Source organism: Sus scrofa, chromosome 1, assembly GCF_054392235.1.
Source record: "Sus scrofa isolate SSC_HxYL_T2T_F1_AM1 chromosome 1, Sscrofa_HxYL_maternal_Yorkshire_Landrace_v2.0, whole genome shotgun sequence".
In the NCBI taxonomy this organism is placed as follows: domain Eukaryota; kingdom Metazoa; phylum Chordata; class Mammalia; order Artiodactyla; family Suidae; genus Sus; species Sus scrofa.
Window position 1 is genome coordinate 74,691,964 of NC_139383.1, and position 27,922 is coordinate 74,719,885.

The window sequence follows — 27,922 nt, forward strand, 5'->3', positions numbered from 1 at the left end:
TTTTTGTCTATTATTCTGTTGATATGGTGTATTTTATTACTTGATTTTGGATTTTAAATCAATCTTGCATTTCTGAGATGATTCTCACTTGGTTTTGATGTATGATCTTTCTTATATGCTGCTAGATTTAGTTTGCTAGTATTTTGTTGAAGATTTTTGTGTTTATTTTCATGAGAGATATTGGTCAATAGTTTTATTTTTTTGGTGATATTTTTGTCTAGTTTTGCTATCAAGGTAATACTGGCCTCATAGAATGAGTTTTAAAGTGTTCTCTTGTCTTCTATTCAGATTTTATCTTTTTTCTTGAGTCAGTTTGTATCCTTGTAGAAATTTGCCCATTTCATCCAAATTGTCTAATTTGTTGATATACAGTTGTTAATAGTAGTCTCTTATAATTCTTTTTATTTCTATAATAAATGTCCTCTTTTTCATCCCTGATTTTAGTAATTTTAGTTTTCTCTCTTTTTCTCAGTCCATTTTATTCACCTTTTCAAGGAACTAATTTTTGGTTTTATTGATTTGCTATATTTTTCTATTCTTTATTTCATTAATTTCCACTCTAATCCTTATTATTTCCTTCCTTTCACTTGTTTGAACTTTAGTTTTCTCTTTGTCCAGGGTCTTATGCTAGAAAGTTAAGGTGTTGGTTCAAGATTTTTCTTCTTTTTTAATGTAGGCATTTATAACTTTACATTTCCCTGTTTGTAAGCACTATTTTTGCTACATCTTAGAAGTTATGGTATGCTATATCTTCATTTTTGTTGTCTCAAAGTATTTTCTGATTTCCCCTTTGGTTTTTGTTTTGACCCATTATGTAGGAGTATAATGTTTAATTTCCACATATTTATGAATTTCCCGAATGACTCTGTTACCAATTTCTAATTTCACTCTACTGTGACTGGAGAATACTTTTTGTGTAATTTAACTTCTTTTTAATTTATTTTGGCTTGTTTTATGGTCTATGAAATGACCTTTCTTTGAGAATGTTTTATGTGCATTTGAGAAAATGTGTATTCTCTGGTTATTGAGTGGAGTATTTATGTAGATGTCTGTTAGTCTAGTTTACATATAGTGTAGTTCAAGTCTTATTATTTCCTATTGCTCTTCTCCCTAGTTGTTCTATCCATTATTGAAAACTGGATATCAAAGTCCCTTAGTTATGACAGTTTTTGCTTCATGCTTTTGAGGGCTCTATTTCTAGGTACATATATATGTTTGTAACTGCTATATCATCCTGCTGGATTGATATTTTCATCATTATGAAATGTTACTTTTTGTCTCTAATCACATTTTGGTTGTTGTTTCAAAGTCTGTTTTGTCTGATATTAGTCAGGGTCGCTGTTTTCATGATATATCTTTTTTTCATTCTTTTACTTTCAACCTCTTTGTATCTTTGAATCTAAAGCATATCTCCTGTAGATAGTATGGTTGGAACTTGCTTTTTATCCAGTCTAGCAATCTCTGCCTTTTGATTAAATTGTTTAATTCATTTGCAAATTATGTTATTATTGATATAATTGGATTTACATCTGCTCTTTTACTTTTCATTTTCTTTGTTTCATGACTTCCTTGTTTTTCTGTTCTTCTTTTAATGCTTTCCTTACATTAATATTTTCAGTGCAACATTTTCATTCTTTTAATGATTTTTTTCTATTGTATATTTTGTAATTTTTGTAGTGAAGAACTATTTATCTCTATGGGCAGTATAAAGTATCTCTTTGGATAGTATAAAGTTGCATTCAAACTGCAATGTTGTCTCAAATTCATAATGAAGCATTGTATGTTGCTATGTGTTTTGGTAATTAAAATTTCAATAATAGTAATGAATCTTTACTCTAAGATCCCTTGTAGGGTAAAGGTGCCTATGTTGGTAAAATATAGTTGATTTTCAAAAGTAGATACACAGTGGTGTCTTTGTCACAAGAATTCCTCTTGATATATTATCAACGAGTGAGCCTCTGACATTGCAAGCTTACAACTGCATATTAGTAAAATACAGCAACAACAAGTTTCTCTTTTGTACACTATAGAGCATAGTCAGGTAGGCCACTTATTAATTACATCTTTTAAAAATCACAGAATTGTCCTATTTGACATAGTTTAGATGTACATTTAAATATTAATTAATCTTATATTAATTTAAGGATTACTGAATTAAAAATTTCAAAGATGTGAAACTATTTGAAACACCATCTAAAAAGTAGAACAGCAGCAAAAGAATTTCATGTTGTATAGATTTCAAATCAAGTTCCATCAGTCAGTTCAGTACATTTTTTATCTTCTATTCCTTTATTAAACTATAATTTGACAATAGCATATCACAGTGTTTGTTTTCCAGCAGGTCAGACAGGACCAGAGTAGAGCTGTCCTGCCATTTCCAGATAAACACACTGACAAAGTATTCAATAGTATAACCTGTACTCATCTAGCAAAGAATAAATAAGCTATGTATATATATATAATATGTAAGCAAGTAGATATATACTTTTAACAGTACAGAAGAGAGTTGCTAAATTTCCTTAGAACACTTATTATTTCACCTTTGAAGAAATTGCATTTATAACTAAAAATCTTCAACATAAGTAAAGCTGATGTGGCAAAAGTCCTATGTGTTTAGTTACTTTTGCTATGTTCTGTTGTTAACCTATTAAAACTCCCTCGCCTCTCCTTCCGAAGTGGATGTGATTGTCTTCTCCTGAAAAGAGTTAGAGATTCTTAACTCTCTAGCTTCTTCTTCATTTTTATTATTGTTCTTTAAAAAGTTTATAGCCTTTTTGAAGTTTTATGAAAAATAATTATTTTTGGATCTGCCAAGTTGCAATTTTACATGTTACACCACTGATTTATTTGGGGGAGAATGCATTATATAGATTTGGTAGAAATTTCATACGGCATTTGGGACTGGGAAGAGAGGGTGAAGGTCTGGAATTTGAGAGCTAAAGGCGCTAGATCCCACTTTCTGCATTATGCATAGGTCAAGATTAATGGAACCAGTTAAGTTACTCTCCAGGTGATTGAGAAGGGTGGGAAACTTAGAGACTGAAATGGATCTCTGAACAGTCAATTAAGTCTTTGAGTGATTGAGAAGAAGATAAATACTAGGACCAAAATCCATCCTAACAACCAATTCTGTTATGTAAAACAAACCTACAGGATTTGAAATGCAACCATGTCTGTTTTATATTGAAGCAAGTATAAACCAACTTAATCTTAGACCTGCCTCCAGCCCCAGATTATGTTTGGTATGAGCACAAAGAGCTGAACAGCATGAATGCACAAGGAATCAGTAGAGAGAGAAGGCTCATTGCCAGGGAGGTTTGGCACAGGAACTCTAAGAGGAAGGGGAAATTTCTCCGTCATTGAATCAACTTTGGCTCTCTGGAATAGAGAACATGGAGGGAGAGGGACCAAGGAAAGCCAACCCTATTCTACTTGTTGATACCTTAACAAGCTGTTGATTTTTAAAAGAGGATAAAGAGGCAAAGTGTGGGTAGCATTCTGTTCCTCTGAGTCAATCCTAATGAAGTAGGAGGTTCTTAAAGAAATTAATTTCCATTTAAATTCATGTGTGACCCTCTTCTAGAAACCTCCACTTGTTTTGGAATTTTTGTTGAGAATTTCAAATGATTCAGCAACAATAAGGGCTTTTCTTTCTTTCTTTCTTTCTTTTTTTTTTTTTTTTTGGACATATTTCTTGAGTGTAAGTTTTATGTTGAATGCCTTATTTCAGTCATAGAAATATTCTCAAAATTGAAATGACTAACTACTTTCCTCTCTGTTTAGTAGTGTAATATGGAAAAATAAATCATGTTCTCATACTTCCAAAGCGTCAGACTTTTAATCCAGGGTACTGTACTCCAGGAGTCCCATAGTTGTTGGTGCCAAATTTCCTGGCAATGAAATCGTGGTGGATTCCAGGGCTTTTCTGACTTAAAGACACAGTAGTACTACTCAACAGAAAATAGAAACCTGCCCCTCCACTGCAGTTTCTGAGCTTAACAAAAGATGACAGAAGCAATGAAATGGGTGGATTTTACCAGGGCATTATAGAACAAAGGGAAAAAGAGTCCATGCTCTGCTTGGGCCCCTCACATTCCACCCCCCAACAAAAAGCATTTCAAAAGAGCAGCTTTTCTTCTTCTTCAGAAATGACTTTAATTCTCTAACTGTGGTCAACTTTTAATGACCTGTGAGCAGATTTTCTATTTTGCATCTTATCTGCTCTACAGTAGCATCCCACTTGACGGGGCAGGTACCCAGAATTAAAGTTCCTTAAATTCTTTAGCCCCACTCACTTGTAGGAAGGAGATCAAGTTTCTGTCTCCCCTCATGAGAGGAAAGGGGATACGATTCAAAGCATCAGAACTTAACTCCTGTATTTTCTCCTGATTGTTTTTGATGCTACTCAAGTCACTTTTCCTTAAGATGTGCTTCTTTGTGGTTAAAATCCAACTGCACAAAGCTGAGCAGAACATTTTCTTCCATCCATGTGACATGATATTCTTGTAGCCCCAGAAGAAAACGCTGAATTTAGCTCCCCTTTTACACTGAAAAAATTATATTTAATTTAGTGCCATCTGTATGCGTAGCTTTTCTGTGCAACTGCTTTTGACTACTAGGTTTCGTCTCTCCTCAGTTTTACTGGTTAGGCTGGAATATTTTTCAAGTATGTTTGTAATTCCAGAGTAATTTCCTGGAGTTGCAGACTCATTGCTGTTAATTTCATTTTTCTCTGTTATAGGTCCCTCTTCCCACCCCCCCACCCCTATATTGAAGTTAAAAGCATTTTCTCTGGTCAAAATTTTCACAATAAAGTTGTGTTTTTGCAATTTCCTACTTGAAAAGGTCAAGAGACCCTAGGTGTTTTTAAGAATAGATTTATAAATTTTTCTGTATATCACAGTGACATTTTACTAAGAAAATGCTTCTAGATTAACTATGGCATTAATTAAATTACATTTGTATTTTTATTCCATTTCCAAAAATAATTTGAGGCAACTTAGATTAAAATTATTTATCATACATCTACCATAATGGCTAAAATTGAAGAGATGGAAAATACTAAGTGTTGGCAAGGATGTAGGGCAAGTAGAACTTTTTGTACACTGCAATGAGAGAGTAAATTTCTACAACCCCTTTGAAAAGCTGCTTAGCAGAATCTACTAAGCTGAATGTAGATGACCTCATGGACAGCAGTTATTCTACTTTTATTTATATACCCAGCAACATAAGTTTACCAAAGAACATTATACTAGAATGTTCACAGTAGTACTATTCACAGTAGCCCCAAACTGTAAACTACACATATGCTCATTGTTAGGGACCGAATTGTGTTCCCCAAGATTCATAGGTGAAGCCCTAATGCACCGTGTGACTGTATTTGGGGATAGAGCCTTTAAGGAGGTAATTAGTTAAATGAGGTCATATGGGTGGACCCCTAATCTCTTAGGACTGGTGTCCTTATAAGAGAAGGAAGAAGCCCCAGAGGAAAGGCCATATGAGGACACAGCAATAAGACAACCATCTGCAAGCCAAGGAGATAAACCTCAAAAGAAATCAAACTTGCCTACACATTGATTTTAGAGTTCTAGCCTCCAGAACTGTGATAAAATAAATCTCTGTTGCTTAAGCCACCAGTCTGTGGTATTTTTTTTTTATGGCAGCCTTAGCAGACTAATACACTTATCAACAGTAGAATCATGATAAATTTTCATGCAATAGAGTACTACTGTACAGAAATAAAAATAAACTACTTCCACATGCATTGATGTGGATGCATTTCACATAATACTGAGTAAACAAAGCCATATGCTTGCTAATAAAGGAAATGAGTTTATATGAAGCAATACATACACTAATACTCAATTTGAAAATAATTTAGGGAGTTCCTGCTGTGGTGCAGTGGGTTAAGGATCTGGCTTGTCTCTGTGGAAGCACTGGTTCAATCCCTGCCCTGGCATGGTGGGTTAAGGTTCTGGTGGTGCTGCTGATGTGGTATAGGTTGCAGCTCCAGCTTGGATTTGATTCTTGGCCTGGGAACTTCCATATGCCTCAGGTGTGACCAAAAAAGAAAAAAGAAAGCGGTTTAGGACACACTCTTATTGACCAATGTCAGTGCAAAATGAAAGACACTTTTCCTATGTCTGGAATATTTGTTAACCAGCAAAAATCAAGACCCTCAGATCCAGTAATTAATACTTTGTGTTTTAAAAAACCTTTAAATACAAACAAAAACCTTAAAAATGATGACTTTGAGATATTAAATTTGAGATGTTTAAAGTTTAAAATAATTTTATCTAGCATTTATTTTGTTAATGTTTCCTTGTAATGTTTTCTTCTATCGTAAGTCTATATCAGGTAGAAATAATTTTTACCTATTATTGAACTATATAATCTTAGAGTATATTGGCTTATACTAGTGATAAGCCATGAATTTATTATTTTTTTTTAGCAGAAATCTGCTGAAACTTTTAGTATAAGCCTATGATAGACAAATGATTCACTCTTTATTATTATGGACACATTATTTGAGAACACAAAGTATTATGATAAATATAGAATTACTTATAATTTCAGGAATTTTCCAGATTAATATCTTTTAGGAATTTGGAAACACTTTTTCTGAAATTCCCCCTGATTTTCCAGCTGTGTGGTTACCCCCAACTCCCCTCTGGTTCTTCATGCCATAAGGACTTTAGGTTTTCTATTGGAAATTTTATTTGACCCAAGCAGTACTTTGTCTTCAGGCTGAAAGCTGTAAAAACAAGTAATTTACGCCATTTTCCTCTTCTCCCAAGTGTCAGCTCCTCCTAGAATCTGCCTGCTTCCGTTCACTGCCCAGTGCCTTCAAGTCACCTGTTTTTTTGTATTTTGTGCAGTGGTTACAGCTCCTGTCAGCAGGAGAGTCAGCTAGGGCAGAGCTTAGTTGGACCTACTGAAAAGAAGCATAACTCTTCTCCCTGTTCTGATAAAACACACCCTCTAGTATCTTCCGGAGAAGGCTGCACAGGAAATAGATTTTTTCGAGGGCTCATCTGTCCAAAAATGTCCTTATTTTGCTTGATTAATAGTTTGGGCATGGATAGTTTGACAAGAAAGTTCCCTTCAAAACTTAAGATACTATAGCATTATCTGCATGTTTCCATTATTGCTGTTGCAAAGTTTTCTGTGAATGTTTCTTGACTTTTTTATTTGACCTTTTGAAGTTTTTAGGATATTCTTTCTTTATTCCTAGTTTCCTGAAACTTCATGATAATGTGCTTTAGAATGGAACTTCCCCCTATTCTTTGTGCTAGGTATTCATTGGACTCTTTCAATTTAGAAAATCGTGTCCTTCAGTTCTAGGAAATTTAATTTTCTTTTTTCTTTGATTAATTGATTCCCCCCCCCCCCCGACCCCCCTGCACAGTCCTTAGAACTCCTCCTGGTTAGATATTGAAACTTCTGGTTTCAACTTCTGATTCTTTCATTTTCCATTTTTTTGTCTTTCTGTTCTATTTTCTGAAAGATTACTTCAACATTTTTCCTGAATTTTTATTTTGCAGTCATATTTAGAGCTCTTTCTTATGCCTGAATTGTCCTTTCAGTTTACAGCATTTATGCAATGCAATATTCGAGTGTATTCCCCCCCCCCCCGCCCCCGCGCGCCTTTTTTTTGTCTTTTGTCTTTTTTGGGCCACACCCGCGGCACATGGAGGTTCCCAGGCTAGGGGTCTAATCGGAACTAAAGCTGCCGGCCTACACCAGAGCCACAGCAATGCTGGAGCCAAGCCGAGTCTGTGACCTACACCACAGCTCACGGCAACACCGGATCCTTAACCCACTGAGCAAGGCCAGGGATTGAATCTGTAACCTCATGGTTCCTAGTCAGATTCGTTTTTGCTGTGCCACGACGGGAACTCCTATTTTTCCCCTTTTGGGCTCTGTACTTTTTCTTTCCGTCCTCCTGGATCCTTTTCGATTACTTTTTTTTTTTTTTTTCCTTTCTTTTGGCCTGTCCATGGAGGAAGTTCTTAGGCCCAGGACTGAACCTGTGCCACAGCAATAACCAGAGCCACAGCAGTGACAATGCAGATCCTTAACATACCGAACCAGTAGGGGTTCCTTTTCTCTACTGTTTTATTGTGGTCTTAATCTTTTATCCTAGAGGATTTCCTTAAAAGCCTCAAAATGCTTTGTTGGCCATTCACACTTAAGAATGAAGCACTAAGAAGCTGATTAAAAGTTCTGTGTGCATAGATTGGATTTTATTGATTGGTGGTGTGAATGAAAAATGTTGTCTGCTTTCTGAGTAAACAAAGTATGTTGCAGCCATCAAGCCATCACATTACAGCTGCTCCCAGCATTGAAGCCTGAGGAAACTCAGGGTAGAAACTGGATGCCCACCTCTAGCCCTCAGCCACCATAGCCCACCCCCAGGATGCATCCTGAGGGGACTCAGGGTGGGAAAGCACTGGATACTGGCCCCAGATAGCTGAGGTGTTTATCAAAGGAATGCTTTCGATGACCCCAGACTCTTGCATCTTCCCATACATAGAAAAGCATGACATTCCTTGAGACGCCTGGTTTTCTTTAATAAACAGTAATTTTTTTGATATTTCGACTACCTGGTCTTTGTTGGAAAAACTCCTGTATATCCTGGCTCTTATCTTACCTCTTTTCTTTTTTTTCTCATTAAAACTACTGTTTAAAAAAATTTTTAATGAATTTTATTGGAGTGTAGGTGATTTATAATTAGTTGTATTAGTTTCAGGTGTACAGCAAAGTGAATCAGTCATGCAGATTCTTTTCCCATGTAGACCATCACAGAATATTGAATAGATTTCCCCATTGGTCCTTGTTACCGATCATTTCTGTATGTAATAGTGTGTATATGCTAATCCCAGCTCCCATTCCATCCTTCTCCCTAGCATTTCCCCTTTGGTAACCATAAATTTGGTTTAGAAATCTCTGAATCAGTTTGTTTTGTAAGTTCTTTTGTATCATTTTTATTAGATTCCACATATTAGTGATCTCATATGTATTTGTCTCTCTCTGTCTGACTTACTGAACTTAGAATGATCATCTCTAGGTCCATCTATATTGCTCCAAATAGCATTACTTCATTATTTTTATGGCAGAGTAATATTCCATTGTGTGTGTGTGTGTGTGTGTGTGTGTATCACATCTTCTTTATCCAGTCCTCTGTTGATGGACATTTAGGTTGCTTCCATGTCTTTTTTTTTTTTTTTTTTTTTTTTTTGTCTTTTTGCCTTTTTCCGGTGCTGCTCCTGCGGCATATGGAGGTTCCCAGGCGATTAGGGGTCTAATCAGAGCTGTAGCTGCCGGCCTACACCAGAGCCACAGCAACGCGGGATCCGAGCGCGTGTGCAACCTACACCACAGCTCACAGCAATGCCGGATCCTTTAACCCACTGAGCAAGGCCAGAGACTGAATCCACAACCTCATGGTTCCTAGTCGGATTCGTTAACTACTGTGCCACGACAGGAACTCTGCTTCCATGTCTTGGCTATTGTAAATGGTGCTGCAATGAACATTGGGGTGCATGTAATTCTTTTGAATTACAGTTTTCTCCAAGTATATGCTCAGGAGTGGGATTGCTGATGTTGGTTCTATATTTAGTTTTTTAAGGTACCACTACACGGCTCTCCATGGTGGTTGCACCAACCTATATTCCCCAGGAAGTGTAGGGGGGTTCCTTTTTCTCTGTACCCTTTCCAGCATTTATTGTTTGTAGACTTTTTGGATGATGACCATTCTGACTGGTGTGAGGTGATAATCTCATTATAGTTTTAATTTTTCATTTCTCTAATAATTAGTGATGTTGAGCATATTTTCATATGTTTCTTGGCCACCTGTCTTTCTTCTTTGGAAAATGGCCACTCAGATCTTCTGGCCACTTTTTGATTGGTTTGTTTGGTTTTTTGATATAAAGCTATGTGAATGTACATATATTTTGGAGATTAATCCCTTGTCAGTTGCTTCATTTGTAAAGATTTGCTCCTCTTCTGTGGGTTGTCTTTTTATCTTTTTAATGGTTTCCTTAGCTGTGCAAAAGCTTTTAAATTTAATTAAGTCCCATTTGTTTATTTTTGTCTTTATTTTCATTACTCTAGGAGTTGGATCCAAAAAGATATTGCTGTGATTTATGTTAAAGAATGTTCTATGTTTTCCTCTAAGAGTTTTATAGTATCCAGCCTTATATTTAGATCTTTAATCCATTTTGAGTTTATTTTTGTGCATGGTGTGAGAGAATGTTCTAATTTTATTCTTTTGCATATAGCTATCCAATTTTCCTAGCATCACTTCTTGAAGAGGCTGTCTTTTCTCCATTGTATATTCTTGCCTCCTTGGTCATAGAGTAATTGACCAGAGGTGTGTGGATTTATTTCTGGACTTTCTATCCAGTTCCACTGATCTATATCTCTTTTTTTGGCTTTTTTGTTTGTTTGTTTGTTTTAGGGCCACACTTGCAGCATATGGAGATTCCAAGGCTAGGGGTCAAATTGAAACTACAGCTGCTGGCCTATATCACAGCCACAGCAACACCAGAGCCGAGCCACATCTGTAACCTACACCACAGCTCACAGCAACTCCAGATCCCTAACCCACTGAGCAAGGCCAGGGATCAAACCTGCAACCTCATGGTTCCTAGTTGGATTTGTTTCCACTGCGCCATGATGGGAACTCCAACTGATCTATATTTCTGTTTTTGTGTCAGTAACATACTGTTTTGATGCCTGTAGCTTTGTAGTAAAGTCTGAAGTGGGGAGACCTGATTCCTCCAGCTCTGTTTTTCTTTCTCAAGATTGCTTTGGCTACTCAGTCATCTCTTGTGTTTCTATACAAATTAAAAAATTTTTTGTTCTAGTTCTGTGAAAAATGCCATTGGTAGTTTGATAGGTATTGTGCTGAATATGTTGATTGCCTTGAGTAGTATTGTCATTTGACAGTATTGATTCTTCCAGTCCAAGAGCATGGTATTTCTTTCTATCTGCTTGTGTCATCTTCAGTTTCCTTCATCAGCATCTTATAGTTTTCAAAGTATAGGTCTTTTGCCTCTTTAGGTAGGTTTATTCCCAGGTATTTTATTCTCCTTGATGTGATGGTAAATGTGATTGTTTCTTTAATTTCTCTTTCTTATCTTTTGTTGTTAGTATATAAGAATGCAAGAGATTTCTATGTATTAATTTTGTACCTGCAACTTTATAGAATTCATTGATGAGCTCTAGTAGTTTTCTGGTATCATCATTGGATTTTCTATGTATGGTATCATGTTGTCTCCCTTACCTCTTCAGAGCAGTCTCTCAGAGCTATTCTAAGAGGCTGTCTCTCAGCCTTGAAGTCCTCAGAATGTCAGATGAATAAAAGCTAATTTTCATCTTTTGACTGTGCATTTTTTTCAGTCATTGAAGGATGATAAGGTGGCCTGTCAGGTTTTCCATTGAAGAACCCACAAATATCAGTATCTACAAGGTTTTTGGGTTTTTTTGAGGGGGGGGTTGGCTAGTTTCCTCCAGAGAGTTTCTTCCAATCTTTCTGTCTACTTTCTGGAACAGAAGCTTTCTGGACTGGTAGGGTTTTGGATGCTGAAGAGGTAAGTACTCTTTACCTTGCAGAATTGTGTATAGTATGCTTCCTCTCACCCTTTCTTCAGTGTTAAAACTGTCCCAGGCAGTAAACTAATTGGTTTCAACTGGAGTGGAGGAGTTTCAGGAATCTGGTTGTCCAGGTAAAAGGAGGGAATCTAAGACACTGTCTTTGTCTTATTTTCAAACAATACCTCTGTTTCTAGCCTGACTGCTCATCTGTATCTTTGAGTAATATCTATTAGTGCCAAACCTTTGGAGAGTTTCTGGTGAGAACTGGCTTGCTTCATTTTGGTTTGGCACCCCACCTCCCCCTTTCTGATTTCTCAATCTGCTGAGGTCCTGCTCATCTAATTAAGGCAAGTAACGCCCACCTTTTCTTCTCCCAGGCTTCCGTAATCTTTCCAAGTGATTCTCTTAGAGAACTCTTTTCCCCTTCACTTGTTTTGGGAGGAGGATAAATCACCCTCTTCTTTCCTAAGGGAAAGGAAGGGAAAAGGCTCTTATCACAAATACTAGACACAAAACCAGTGACTCCTGATCCTCTTTTTCTTCCTTATAAAGACACTCTGGTGTGGGGAATAGGGGTTATGGTGGAGGAAGGGTTGCATTTGGAATAAGGCTGGTTCTTCCCGTCGTTTAACCATAGGGGCAGGAATCTGGATCGAGTTATTGGTAGTTCTCTTTAGAAATTTTGGGGGTACGTAGCACTTCTAGCCATCAACTTTGAGCCATCAACAGTTCCAGAACAAAAGAGAAACAATGCACACAAAAACTGCATAATGATCCATTGTATTCGGTGTATCTAAATGTACTTTAAATTTCCATTGTTGGACATTTAGGTTCTTTTTCACTTTTTTGATATTAACTCTGTCACAGTGAACATCCTTGTAGTTGTTGACCATTGTTATTTCCATCAGTGAGATTTCTGTGAATGGAATAGTTAAGTGATGTGATAATGCATATTTTTAATGCTTTTATTAACATATTACCTGGTTGCCTTGAACTCCCCTACCAGTTTTACATTCCCCTCTGTGGTACACAAGAGGGTCCTTTTCCCCTTTACCTGCATTTGCTCTAGCTATTTTATCTTTTCCTTTATCTCTGCCAATTTAAAAGAATGGCCTCTCATGATTTTGCTTTGCATTTTCATCACTAGTACGAATGAACCACTTTACACATGCTCTGTGCCCACTGAGCTATTGTTTTTATTAACACATTGTCTGTTCAGGTACATTGACAGTTTTTCTGTTGGGGTATTCAATTTTTTTATATGTTCGAGTTTTTAATACATTGATAATATTAGCTGTATGTCATAAACGTTCCCAGTGTATTTCCCAGATTGACATGCCTATATATTTTATTTATAATCCTTTCCATTATACAGAATTTTTTTTATGTATTCAGATCTTAGATAAAGTGACAATTCTGAGTTTCAGTTTTCTCTTCAATAAAAATGTGACAATAAGACATATTACATGGTAAGGTGGAGTTGTATAAGTAAATTAACTGCTACATAATAGTTGCTCAACAAATGCTAGCTTTTATTATTCTTCATGTAACACATTGAAAAAATTTAGAATCATCCGAATTTTTTACTAGAATTACAGAACATGTTCAAAGATGTTATAACCAGATATGAACTTGAGTAATAAATAAAACTCTGTATCTTTTAAGCTAATACAGACAGGTAAATTTTAATTTCTTATTACTTGTCTTATTCTTAAAAAACTAAATGAGCTCTGTTAAGTAGAGAAACCTGAAGTCTGAGTGGAGTGTGAGAAAACTAGTGTTTTCTTGTAAGTTATTGTTAAGAGGTTATGAGTATGTTCATTTCTGGTAATGATTCCTTTCATAGAATATTTATTTTATATCGATATAGATAGATCTGATAAAACCAAAACCCAACACTAGCCCCTCCTGCTTTTCACATATGAAGATAAGGTTCCTGTCCCTCAGCAGGTTGGCAGAACCTTGCTTCCTGAGGTCAAGTGAAAGTTGGCTTAGATGGATAAGTCTATTCAATTGTGAGCTACATAAACTGCTTTTATGAATGTTTATTTTTAGACCACTGTACAATGGTAAATTTTTTTATTTTACGTTATAACACCTGAGTAACAGTTTATGATAATATAATAGAAGTCTTATAAGATACTATTACAATAAAATAATTGTATCATTTCAAATATAATTTCACTATAAATGAAATCACATATAGTAATTTCACAGGTGGCATGGATGTGGCCTAAAGTCTAGTGATCTGTATTTTAATATTTAATATTATAGTATATTTGAGCACAGGGTTAAAAAGAAATCACCACTGAGGAAGTTTGGAAGCAAGCGTTTGTTCATCAAACATGCTTTTAGAAATGTGACTGTCTTCTATTTTGGTTATTTTTCAGAATTCATTTCTTCCCCCTCTACTGGGTAATATGCTTTACCTAAGGACAGGTTAACTTTCTGAAAACCAGCAGATGTCCTGGCTGGCTAACATTGCTCTCTTCTTTCTGTATTCCTTAAAATTAGCTCACTTCTCCAACAGTTGTGCATGTGTACACCACCATTGCAAGGTGGGAACGATTCCAAATGAATTCCTAAGAGTGAATTCTTATCTGGCAAAGCCATCTAAACATACATATGTTTTGCATGGCCATTGACATTGACATTGGCTTGTATGGTTTCTTTGTACATTTAAAATTAATTTCAAATCTCATACAAGGCTTTATATAAGTCAAATAGCATTCCCCTGCAAAGTTAACCATTGCAAATGATATTTTTAGGACCCTTGAGGTGGAGTGATTATTACTTGGAATGTAACAGTTCCAAACCCTTCACAATGATTGTGTGCTTTATTGCATTTTAAAGGCATTTGCTGTAGAACAGTTGAAGAATTAGGTGCTTATGTGTTAAATGCTTGCCACCTGATAATTATCTCAAGGGAGAAATTATTTTGGCTTACTTTAAGCTTACTCTTGAGAAAAAATAATTTGTCTTATTAGTTTTCGGTAAGACTTTATTAAGATGGATGTCCTGGATTGAGTTTATTAATTGCTTCCACACCTAGTTAAGAATGATTTGTGTGTTAGAATTAAACATATTGGCAGGTCATCCTGTGTAAGTTGTTACATAGAGTTGAAGTAAACTTATATTTTCACTTGAAGTTTTTTTAACAACATTTATTTCTTCTGTCAGTTATTTTATTGACTGTTAATTTATCAACCCTTCTTTTTTAAAAAAAAAAAAAAGTGAGAGGAAAAAAGGCCATAGTATTATCACATTTGTATATGTGGGTTTCCTAAACCATATGGTGATTTCTAATTAGAATACAAAGGATTCTTTGACGATACTAACTTCATAGTGGCTGCAATGGTAAGCATCACAGGAGAGTTTTCTTAAATTTACGACAAGGACACTTTTGAGAGAAATTGTGTGGTCTGTAATTGTCCTTATACTCAAAGTCTGATAAAGTTATTGATGTGCAGATTAAGTTGGTATTTTGAAGCTGGTAATTTAATTCTGGATGTTTGATCCTCTCAGTCAGTGGCTTGACTTGATTTTTTTAAAAGGCAGCTTCAATATTTAATTTCACATGTACCCTCTCAGTAGAGATTTCAAAGGATACTTTCCTGGATGCTTGACTGCCTTGTCTATTTGCTCTTGTTTTGCATGCAAGAGAGAGCCAGAAGCCTTTCTTCTCATTGTGTACACATAGTATTAATGGATTTACTCTGCCTGTATCGTCTCATTACTGGAAACAGCCAGAAGCACAGAAGTCTTTCAGTGTATGCAAATAAGGCAGAATCATCTACCTGAGAGTTAATATTCTCTGCTTTTAAGTGTATTCTAAATCTAATGTTTGTATTTAGAGCATAACATCCTGTTCTCTTTTTTTATGGGCAAAAAGCTAAGCAGGCTCAGGCAGCTGTTTGATGTTGGCTTCAAGTGTTATTAATTTCATATTCTATTATTCTTTTCACTGTAGCACAAGTGAAGCTGATGTGGAGGCTGTCATGGATAAGTTGTTTGATGAGCTGGCTCAGAAACAAAATGATTGTACGTAAGTTAATTTCTCTTGAAAGAGAATACATTTAGAACACAATGCCCAATCTCCACTGACCAATTAATAAGTTCCATTGCTGTATATGGGTTGATGCCACGCTCAAGTGGCAGTCATTGTATCAGCATTTTGTCTAATTTATGTGTTGAATCATGTGCTATTATTCATCAAGCTATGCATTTCCTATCTGTAAGAGATGAATTTTATAGTAATTATCCAGACAAGATTGAGTCTTTGTTCATGTTCCCATAGTAACTAGACCAAGGATTCTAAAAGTGCAAGGCAGAGAGCTGCGACTGAATAAAGCCTGTGGAACCATTGCCGACTGCACATTTGAAGAGCTATGTGAGAGAGTGAGTATCCAGACATGTCCAGACTCACTGGCCTTTTCACATGTTAAAATTCTTCATATTTTCCTCTCTGCCTGTTTCTGAGTTTAGAACACTATTCACAGAGTCAGAACTGGGTTAAAAGTCTCATTAAGAGAAATACTCTTTGTATATGCCAGGTGCTTTTTATAGATATTGGCACAAAATTTACACTTAGATAAAAGGGCTCTAAAGCAAAATTAGAAATACAGAGAGATCTGTAAACTACTGCTGGAAGCAAAAATAAAATCAGTTTTAGGGATATTTTGTAAAAGTGAGACCTAAGAAAAATTTTTTAAAAAAGGAGGTGAGGTTAGTATGTGGGGTAAGGAAGATGAAGTAATGCTACCATGATCCAAGGAAGTATGACATAAACCAACTTCCATTCCTTGATTCTCATAGCCCATCTGCTGTTGTATAATATCTGACCTGTTTGGGCCAGGGTCAAAGAAAGTAAATTTTTGTAACTGTGACATCTACATTATATAATAATAAATATAACAAAGGAAAAATATATACACATGTATTCATATAAATGAGAAAGACCTTGATTACAAACTTATTATAGATATGAGTTCTGTTTTTTAAAAGCTCTGGGAATTCTCAGTGCTTAATGCATATTTAATTGACTGTAAATCTTGAGAAAGACAAATCCAAATCACATGTAACTTTCAGCCATAATACCTCAACCATCATATGCCAGTTGTCATTGCAACTGGCCTCTCTGATTTATCTCGATGTTTAGGTAGCTAAAAAAGAATTGTTTTCCTGTAAAGAGGAAGAGAAAGTATTCATTTATACCTGTCAGCCATTTTATAGGTAAATAAGCCAATAAGGATTTGGATGAATTAGAATCCTCTGATAGGGTGATAATGTCAGTCTCTGGCTGTGAAAGTCATTCTGGGTGATATGGACCCTTCATGCTTCTACTGGATCAATATCAAGGCCCTGGTAACCTAATATCTTCAGACATCATTTTAATAAGGCTTCCAGTTAAGTTTTACTTTGCCAGAGAAATAAACTTGAGGAAAGTCTTATTTATCTGGAAGCTTCTCCCCCTTCCCAAGAAGGAGACCTAGTAGGAAAGGGGAAGACCTGTTGTGTTTTGAGGTAGCAAGGCAAAGATGGTCTCTTGGAGAAGCTACTGAGTTTGTTTCTCTCTCTCTCTCTTTTTATTTTCGGCTGCACCAATGGCACGTGGAAGTTCCTGGGCCAGGAACTGATCCCGCACTAGAGTCAAGACCCAAGCCACTGCAGTGACAATGCCGGATCCTTAACCTGCTGAGCCACAAGAGAACTCCAGTCTCTATTTTGTATGTCGTCATTATTTCAGGAGACTTATTACCAGGAAGAATCTCCTAATGAGGGGATTACCCCAAATCTTCATAAGTATACTACATGGGGGTGGTGAGGAGGGAGATCGATTGGGACTTTATCTTGAAAAATGAAGATAATACTTATAAAAATAGACATTTTTGTCTTATTTGACAAAAATTTGGCCTGTAATAGCAATTAGAAACTAAGTTCCTAAAATAAACAATGAACAAATTGTTTTTTGGCATAACTTTCTTGACAAAATTTTAGAACGATAAAATATTATATCCTGCCCTTCATGATTTGGTTGTTCAAATGCATGGAAAATCACTTTTACAAAAATACTTAAGGTTATCATTAGTTTTTTTAAAGTCCTATTTTAATTCATGAATATATTAATTACTTTCTTTTAAAGGTTTTATGATGTCGTTATCCTTGTTATTTTTTTTCATCTTCAGGTTTACTAGATCTTCATTTGTCAGTGGCTTCATGTATAGGTTTGCTTTATATCCATATATCCATCTCCAAGCACTAGATGACTAACATTAGACTTTGAAATGATGGATTGGATTAAGAACTAGTATTAAGCTGTGATGGAAGTTTGAGGAGGGGTTACATTTTTTTAAATTGGGGTATAATTGACCCATAACATTGTATTGGTTTCAGGTATGTAACATAACGATTCAATATTTATATACACTGCAAAATGCTTACCACAATAAGTCTAGTTAATATTTGTCACCTTACATAGTTAAAATTTTTTTCTTGTGATGAGAACTTTTAAGATCTACCCTTTGAGCATCTTTCAAATACTTAATACAGTGTTTTTAATTATAGCTACCATGCTATATACATTATATCCCCATGACTTAGTTTATAACTGAAAGCTTATACCTTTCAACCCCTTTCCTTCATTTCTCCCACTCCTCAACCCCTACTTCTGGCAACTACCAATCTACTCTTAGTATGTTTGAGCTTGGTGTTTTGTTTTTTTGTTTTTGTTTTTTGAGATTCCAAATATAAATGAGATCATACATTATTTGTCTTTCTCTCTCTTATTTCACCTAGCATAATGCCCATCTGTGTTGGCAAGGTCCATCTATGTTTTGCATATGGCAACATTTCATTCTCTTCATGGCTAAATAATATTCCAGTGAGGAGGTATACCACATTTACTTTCATTCATTGATTGACACATAGTTTTCATGTCTTGGCTACTGTAAATAGTGTATTAGTGAACATGTGCATCTATCTTTTGCAGTTACTGTTTTTGTTTTTTTCAGAAATACTCAGAAGTGGAATTGCTAGATTATATGGTAGTTCTATTTTTAATTTTTTGAGGAACCTTCATATTGTTGAATTTTTTAGGGAACGTCCATAGTATTTAAATTTTTGAGGTGTCTCCATATTGTTTTCCATAGTGACTATACCAATTTACATTCCCACCAACAGTGAATGAGAGTTCCCATTTCTCCACATCTTTACCAAAACTTGTTATTTCTTGCCTTTTTTATAATAGCCATTCTAACTGGTGTGAGGTGATATCGCACTGTGGATTTGAATTGCTTTTTCCTGTGGCTTAGTGACATTAGATATCTCTTCTTGTACCTGTTGGCCATCTGTGTTTTCTTTGGAAAAATATCTGTTCTGATCATTTGTCCATTTTTTAAGTTAGATTTTTTATTTGCTATTAAATTGTGTGAGTTCTTCGTATATTTTGGATATTAACCCCTTATCAGACATATGACTTGCAAATATCTTCTCCCATTCCGTAGGTTGCCTTTTCATTTTTGTTGATATTTTCTTTGCTATGCAGTCACTTTTTAGTCTGATGTAGTCCCATGTTATTTTTGCTTTTGTTGTTTCTGATTTTGATGTCACATTCAAAATATCACCAAGGCTTAGGTCAAGGATCTTACTAACCACGTTTTCTTCTAAGAGATTTATGGTGTCTGGAGTTACCATCATGGATCAGCAGTTAGCAAACTAGCATCCATGAGGACGCAGGTTCGATCCCCAGGCTTGCTCAGTGGGTCCAGCATTGCTGTGAGCTGTGGTGTAGGCAAGTGGCTACAGCTCCGACTTGACCCCTAGCCTGGGAACCTCCATATGCCACAGGTGCAGCCCTAAAGAAGACAGAAAAAAAAAATTTATGGTTTCTGGTCTTATATTCAACTTTTACATCCATTTTGAGTTAATTTTTGTGTATGGTATAAGATGGTGATCAAGTTTCATTCTTTCACATGTGTCTGTCTAGTTTACACAACACCATGTATGGAAAAGACTGTCTTTTCCCCATTGAATATGCTTGACTCCTTTGCTGTAAACTAATTGACCATGTATATGGATTTATTCCTGGGCTCTGTATTCTGTTCCATTGATCTTTGTATCTGTCTTTAATGCTAATACCATACTGTTTTTGTTACTGTAGCTTTGAAACATAGTTTGAAATCAGGGAGCATGATGCCTCCAGCCCTGTTTTCTTTAAGATTTCTTAGGGTATTCAGAGTCTTTTATGGTTCCATTTTAGGATTGTCTGTTCTATTTTTGTGAAAATACCACTGGAATTTTAATAGGGATTATACTGAATCTATAGATTGCTTTTGGTAGTATGGACATTTTAACAATATTAATTCTTCTAACCTATGAGCAGGATATTTCCTTCTATTTATTTGTGTCTTCTTTAATTTCTTTCATCAATCTCTTACAGTTTTCAGTATATAGATCTTTCACTTCCTTAGTTTATTTTCAAGTATTTTATTCTTTTTGATGCAATTAAACATGGGATTTTTTCTTAATTTCTCTTTATTTTTTAAAATGTTAAAATTATATTGAAACTCTCTTTCTGATTGCTTTTAGTGTGTAGAAACACAACAGACTTTTGTATATTTATTTTGTATCCTGTGACTTTACTGAATTCTTTTTATTAGTTCTAACAATTTTTGGTGGATTCTTTAGGGTATTCTGTATATATCATGTAATCTGTAAACAGTGATGGTTTTACTTCTTCCCTTCCAATTTGGGTGCCTTTTAATTCTTTTTCTTGCCTAAGTGCTCTGGCTAGGACTTCCAATACTATGTTGAATGAAAGTGGTGAGAGTGAGCATCTTTGTCTTTTTCTTGGTCTGAGAGGAAAAGCTCTTAGTTTTTCACCATAAAGTATAATATTAGTTGTAGGCTTATTATATATGGTCTTTACTATGTTGAAGTATGTTACCTCTGTATCCACTTTGTTGAAAATTTTTGTCATAAATAGATGTTGAATTTTGTCAAATGCTTTTTCTGCATCTATTGAAATGACCAAATGATTTTTATCCTTCATTTTGTTAGTGTGCTGTGTCAAATTGATTGAATTACCCATTTTGAACTATCTTCGCATCACTGGAATAAATCCCATTTTAATACTGCATGTGATTCTTTTAATGTATTGTTGAATTTGATTTGCTAATATTTTGTTGGAGATTTTAGCATCTGTGTTCATCAGGAATACTGGCCTGTAATTTTCTTGTGGCATTCTTGCCTGGTTTTGGTATCAGGGTAATGTTGGCCTTATGAGATGAATTTGGAAATGTTACCTCTAGTTTTTGGAAAAGTTTGTGACTGCTGGTATTCTTCTTTGAATGTTTGGTAGAATGCACAGGTGAAGCTTTCCGGTCCTGGACTTCTGTTTGTTGGGAGGTATTTTTATTTTTTTCATTTTTAAAAGTTTTATTGAAGTATAGTTGATTTACAATGTTATAATTTCTGTACAATAAAGTGATTCAGTTATACATGTACACATATGGGAAGTTTTTGATTATTAATTCAATTTCACTGCTATTTTATCCTTCACGATTCAGTCTTGATAGGTTATGTTTCTTGGAGTTTATCCATTCTAGGTTATCAGGTTTGTTGGTGTATAATTGTTCATAGTAGTCTCTTACGATCTTTTTTATTTCTGTGGTAACAATTGTAATATCTCCTCTTTAATTTCTGATTTTATTAATTGACGAGTCTAGCTAATAGTTTGTCAATTTTGTTTATGTTTTCAAAGAACCACCTCTAGTTTATTGATCTTTTCTAGCGTCTTTTTAGTCTCTTATTTATTTCTACTCTGATCTTTGTCATTTCAGGATATTTTAAGTGGCTAGCTTATTTGTAACTATTTTCTTATTATGATGTTTTACATTTCTTTGCAACCTTATAACCATGGCAATTCAAATATTGAATACTTTGCATGAAGAGGACTCTTGAAATCATTCTGCCTCATATGTAGCCTAAAACTCTTAATTAGGTATAATGATATTATAAGCCAGGCTATATAGTTGCCACAAACCATTTAGCAAAGAAGAAAACACATGCAACTCAAGGTAAAGAAATAGGCATCTTGTATGTCTGGGACAATCCCAGCTTTGGATTGCCTTTCTAATTTTCTGGGAGGCTCTTGGTTTGAGACTTACCCAACTACCCCTCCTGACATTATCATGAAAAAAGTCTTTGGTGAGTGGATGACTTGATAGTCTGTAACCACTGTTTTTGAACCATGGCCCTTTCCAAGGAAAAATATTTATTGACATATATATTAGATAGAAACTTATCTATTCGTACCTTAATAGGTAAAAGAGGTTTCAACTCTAAGCCCTTGATGTGTGCTGTAAGTAAAACTAAAAAGCCTGGGGATAGTACCCTGTTCTCACACCTGTCCCTTTCCCAACTCCAAGCATAGTTCCTCAGATCTGGAATTGTGCAGCTTAACATCTAGTCCTTTGATTTCTCTGGGATTCTCTTTCTCTGCAAATCTGCAGTTCAACAGTGTCATGCTCAGAGAAACAGTCTCAATTAGGAGACCCTATAGCACCTGCATGGTAATAATAGCAAACATTGCCATGTATCAGCCATTGTTCTAAGTACTTTATATGTATTAAATCCTTTAATACTTGCAGTTGAAGGTACTATTATTGTCCCATTTATAGGTGGAGAGATTGAGGCATCAAGATATTAGGTTACCTTCCCAAGATCACAAAGAGCCAGGGCTTGAACTCCTTGGTTCAAGTAGTCTAGGATCTGGAAATCAGATTTGTGTTCTTGATCAGAAACTATATCTGAAAATGTTCTGCAAATGTTCTACATCTAATCTTTAGTATAACTTTGGTTCTACTATAAAGTATAGTCCTACTTTGTGAATTCCCATACTTGAGCTAAGCTTTGAGCCTTTTACAAAGCTTGAAGCTAACTGGGGAACAGATATCCTCCAGTCTGAGAACCCCCACCCCCACCCCTGCTAGAACCTTAGTACAGAATTGTCCAACTCATGTGTTTTGATGTACCCACTGAGAATTGGTCCAGCTACTGACCCCTCTATCCTCCTGAAGGCTGTATATGGTCTGTGCCTCAAGGATAAGGACCGCAAACCTTAGAACAGCCTCATTCCTTTCCTCCTTAATAAAAATATTATAATTTTTTCCTCTGGCCATACTATGAAAAAACCCTGCTTTGGAGAACTACAGAAGGGTAAAAGAGAATATATTTGAGTGATCTTCATTCCCTCTATGTCAGAGCTGTGGTAAAGGAAAGTGAAGCAGATTCATTTCTTTTGACATGACATAAACTTTAAGGTTTCCTTTCCTTACCTTGAAATAGTTACCTGGCTTAATCAGAGGGTAATGGAGAAGTCAGAAATATAATTACTTAAGTCAGTAGTTTTTGAAGTGTGGTTCTTAGACTTCTAGGGGTTCTAAGACCCTTTCAGGGGTCCTGGAGGTCAAAATTCTCTGTAATAATACTAAAATAATGTTTGCCTTTTCCACTGTGCTGACATTTGCGGTAACCATGCAGAAGAAATGGTGGATAAAACTGCTGGTTCTTTAGCGTGAATCAAGGCAATGTCACTACGTCATATTATATTCTTTATTGCCCATGTACTTAGAGTTAAAAATGTCCTTAAAGAAGCAGTAAAAATGGATTAATATTATTAAATATAAATACCTCAGAACATGCCTTTTTAATATTCATTGCAATGAAGAAAGTACACTTAAAGCTGTATACCAAATATGATGGTTGTCTTGAGGAAAAGTACTTGTGCAATTGTTTCAGTTGCTAGCTAAACTAGCTCCTTTTTTCACAGAAAACTATTTTCATTTGAAAGAATAAATAAGTGATAGACTGTGGTTATTCAGGCTTGGCAGATACTTTCTCACAATGTTTGAGAGATATTTTCTTGAAAATGAACAAACTAAAACTGTCACTTTAGGAAAACAACTACCAGTATTTGTTGACAATGATAAAATTTGAAAAAACAAGTGAAGAATAGAATTTTGGAATACTTGTTGCTACCACCATGAATTTGACCACTCCCAATTCTTAACTATTTTTTTCTGATGAGATTGATGGTGATTTTAACAAATACCAAGTTTTAGTTTTGTATAATTAAATATGTCAACATTTAGAAGATCTACATATATGCAAATTATTGCATTTAGAGTGGATAAGCAATGAGGTCCTGCTGTGTAGCACAGGGAACTATATCTAGTTACTTGTGATGGAACATGATGGAGGATAGCGTGAGAAAAAGAATATATGTATGTATGACTGGGTCACTTTGCTGTACAGTAGAAATTGATAGAACATGGTAAATTAACTATAATGGAAAAAATAAAAATCATAAAAAAAACTCAAAAAAAGATCTACATAAATCTTTAAATGAATATTTTCCAATAAGTAATGCATACTCTTACAAAATCATGCATGACAAAGGCCCATTTAAAATGCCAGAAAGGGAGTTTCCTGGTGGCCTAGAGGTTAAGGACTCAGTATTGTCACTGCTGTGGCTTGGGTTCAATCCCTGGCCTGTGAACATCCACATGCCATGGATGCAGCCCCCCAAAAATTCAAGAAAGACTAATGGATTTTAAGATAACAGAATTTTAAAGCTAGACTAATATTGTTTCAGATTCTATGTTACAGCTCTCATTTTAAAAGTTATTTCTTGTCAAGTTTTTTAAAATTTTAAATAAACTATTTTTTAGAACAGTTTTAAGCTAACAGAAAAATTGAGAAGGTAATGCAGAGAGTTTCTATACACTCCCAAATCCAGTTTCCTGTAATTATTAACATCTTACATTAGTATGGTATGTTTGTTGCAATTAATGAACCAATATTGACATTATTAACTAAAATCCATATTTTATTCAGATTTTTTTTCTTTTTTTTTTTTTTTTAGGGCTATACCCCCACAGCATATGGAAGTTCCTAGGCTAGAGGTTGAATGGAGCTACAGCTGCCAGCCTACACCACAGCCAGAGCAATGCCAGATCCAGTCTGCATCTGCCACCTATACCACAGCTCACGGCAACGCCAGATCCCCAACCCACTGGGTGAGGCCAGGGATCAAACCCTCAATCTTATAGTTACTAGTCGGTTTCATTTCCGCTGCACTGTAACGGGAACTCCTACTCAGATTTTCTTAGTTTTTACTTAATATACTCTTTCCGTTTCAGGACCCCATCCAATATACCACATAACCTTTAGTCATCAGGCCTCCTTAGAGTCCTTGTTTGTGACAGTTTCTCAGACTTTCTTTGTTTTTGATGACCCTGATAATTTGAGTAGTACTGGTCAGTTATTTTGTAGAACGTCCCTCAGTTGGGATTTGTCTGATGTTTTTCCTCATGATTAGACTGGAATTGTAGCAATGGGAGGAAGACCACAGAGGTCAAGTGCTGTTTTCATCAGATCATATCAAGGGTATATTCTATCAATGTGACTTATTACTGTTGATGTTAACCTTGATCACACTCGTCTGAGGTAGTGTTTATCAGGTTTCTCTGCTCTAATTACACTTTGCCCCCTCTTTCTTTAGTGAGCTCTTCAGAAGGAAGTTCTTGAGTTTTCATGTAGCATCAAAGAAGAAAATCCACAATTATCTAATAAGGCTGCTAAAATACTTTTCCCTTTTCCAACTACATGTTTGCATGAGGCTAGATTTTTCTCACATCATTCAACCAAAATAACATATCACAATAGTTTGACTTTAGAAACAGATGTGGGAATCCTACTCTCTTCTATTAAGCCAGAAATTAAAGAGATTTGCAAAAAGTGTAAAACAATGCTACTGTTCTTACTAAATTATTTTCATTTTAGAAAATATAATTATTTTCATTAAAATGTTTTCTATTTTATGAATCATATGCCGTGGTTTTATCATTGTTATTTTAAATTTTTCTCAGTTTTCATTTCTAATACAATAAAATATTGGGAGAGAGAACCCACATAAGCAAAAGGTTTTGTGTTCCTCAATAATTTTTAAGAGTGTTAAGGGTCCTGAAACCAAAAAGTTTGAGAACAGCTTTCTCTAGAGTTAAATTTCTATGGACTAAAAACGAAAGCGTCCTATTCAAAGAAAGAAAGCCAAAACTGAATTCTAAAGGCTTAATGAGTGAACTGACTATACCTAAATTTTCCTTATTGAGAAATGTAATTTTTACACCTGCAGAAAATTGTTTCCTCAACTGATAACTATGCTCACAAGTAACTGTTTGCAAGAGTAGTTTGTTATTTGCGTCTTAAAAATAATGACAGTGGCCAGGTGTGTTTGTGAAAAGTCTGAACAGAAAAATATATCAGTTGATGCATATGCATGGATGTACACATTGTTCACTGTCAACTTTTTGTTCATTAGCTTTCTTCTTTGGTTCTTAGTATTCATGGAGTGGAGATCCATCATACATGTTTTGGCCTTCATCTGTCTATTAGTCTAGATTCTATCATATTAATTTGTATATTGTTAGATTTATTGAACTGTTCAAACAGAACCTCTTGGGAAGTTGTTAGGAGACGTTTTCCCTCTCTTTCTCTGTTTTATCTGTATTTCATTTCATGTATTCCTAACAAAACCACTGATTGGGAACTACTTCTGGTTCATGTATGTGGTACACTTTCAGTACATACTAAAGACTGAATGGCTTTTATCTCTACTCTTGGCCAAGAGTCAAGGCTGATGGTGTTTGGATGCCAATGGTGGTGATTAGCATCAAGGAATAAGGGCATTAATCACTAGAGCTGAGGCAGTCCAGGAATCTCCTTGGCTCTTTACTGTCCCAGCAGCAAAACCATCCTGGTAGCATTGCTGATCCATGCATACCCATCTCCCAGATATCCTGACCTCTGACCTCACAAACCATATCTAAATAAGGCTGCCAGCCTGGCTACAGCATAGGGGATGGGTAGGCAGAAGTGAGACTGCAAAGAGCTTAGTAGAGACTGGGTCAGATTCTTGTAGGGAGGAATGTAAATCCAGTTAAGTCTTTCTGTCCTTTGTCTTTCCCTGCCCTCATTCCTGGTCATCTCTTAAGTTAAAGAGTCATAGTCTTGGTGTTGAAAGGCACCTTGAAAGTCACCTTCTCCAACCATCAAACCCATCATGAATTCTCCCTATAAACCCACATTGCCTTGCTGTCCAATTTGAGGGGTGCAGTTAAATGTGTGAGAAGGAATAGAGGACATATGCAGTAAGATGTCAAATTTCAACCTACCTCCATGGACCTAGTTGTTTCCTCTGAATTAAGAAGAAGGTTTTTAGAATAGAGTCTCATAATTGATGCATTCCATAATTTTATTTATTTACTCATCTGTTTGTTTAAACAGCGATTTTTAAATTTTTTTTATTTTTTACTTTTTAGGTAACAGTGTGCAGCAGCTTGATGTAGGATCTGAGTTCCCAGACCAGGGACTGAATCCCAGGCCGCAGCTGTGACAATGCTGAGTCCTAACCACTAGACCACAAGGAGATTCCCCGTAATTTGACTTTAAAAGTTAAGTTGGGAGTTCCCATGGTGGCACAGTGGTAACAAACTTGACTAGTATCCATGAGGACATGGATTCAATCCCTGACCTCGCTCAGTGGGTTAAGGATCCTTTGTTGCCATGAGCTGTGGTGTAGGCTGGCAGCTGCAGCTCTGATTCAGCCCCTAGCCTGGGAACTTCTGTATGCTGTGGGTGCGGCCCTAAAAAGACCAAAAAAAAAAAAAAAGTTAAGATGTATACAGGTAGCTTTTTACTTGAATTTATACAATTTAAAATTTTAGATGAGGAAAAAAGATTTCTCCATAAGGTTGGAGGTTAGACTGAAGGATCACTGTTTATTAATTATTGATGACGATTTGATCTTCCAAGGAAATAACTATATATTGGGTTAAAAGTTGTTATATTTTTTGTGTTTTACTATTGTAAAGGAAAAAAGTCTTGTAGAGAAATGCCCATAAAAAGGGCATTAGAAATTAGAAAACTGCGGCCACTTGGAATAATTGTGGTCATTTTCATAATGAGAAGGGAGGTAAAGAAAGATCCAAGGGAATGGAGGAAAATGGGGTAGAGAGAGCACCTTCCTAGTTTCTTCACAGGTGAAGTTTTCTGTTATGGGACATATTGTGAGGCTGAACAGCCTTGCTCAGCTTCTGTTCCAAAAGTGGGGCAAGAACAGCTCCTTAGCTAATGCAATAAATATGGCAACAAAAAATCTAAATTCTGCAGGCCATGGACTTTTCAGATTCAACTGCCTGAAGCTTCTCTGAGGGAGAAAATTTGCTTTCATTTTCTTGAATATATTTATTTTGTGCTG

The 27,922-nt window shown here is 35.6% G+C and overlaps 1 protein-coding gene across 10 annotated transcripts in view; it reads left to right on the forward strand.

The window, feature by feature from the left end:
* The window catches only part of AFG1L (AFG1 like ATPase), a 223,193-nt gene that overhangs the window by 161,670 nt on the left and 33,601 nt on the right, over window positions 1-27,922 (forward strand). For all 10 annotated transcript variants that reach the window (XM_084962524.1, XM_084962529.1, XM_084962492.1 and 7 more), the window contains 2 exons: window positions 15,572-15,642; window positions 15,899-15,999. In XM_084962524.1, the coding sequence (XP_084818650.1) occupies window positions 15,572-15,642; window positions 15,899-15,999 (172 nt within the window). The remainder of the gene's footprint in view (window positions 1-15,571; window positions 15,643-15,898; window positions 16,000-27,922) is intronic.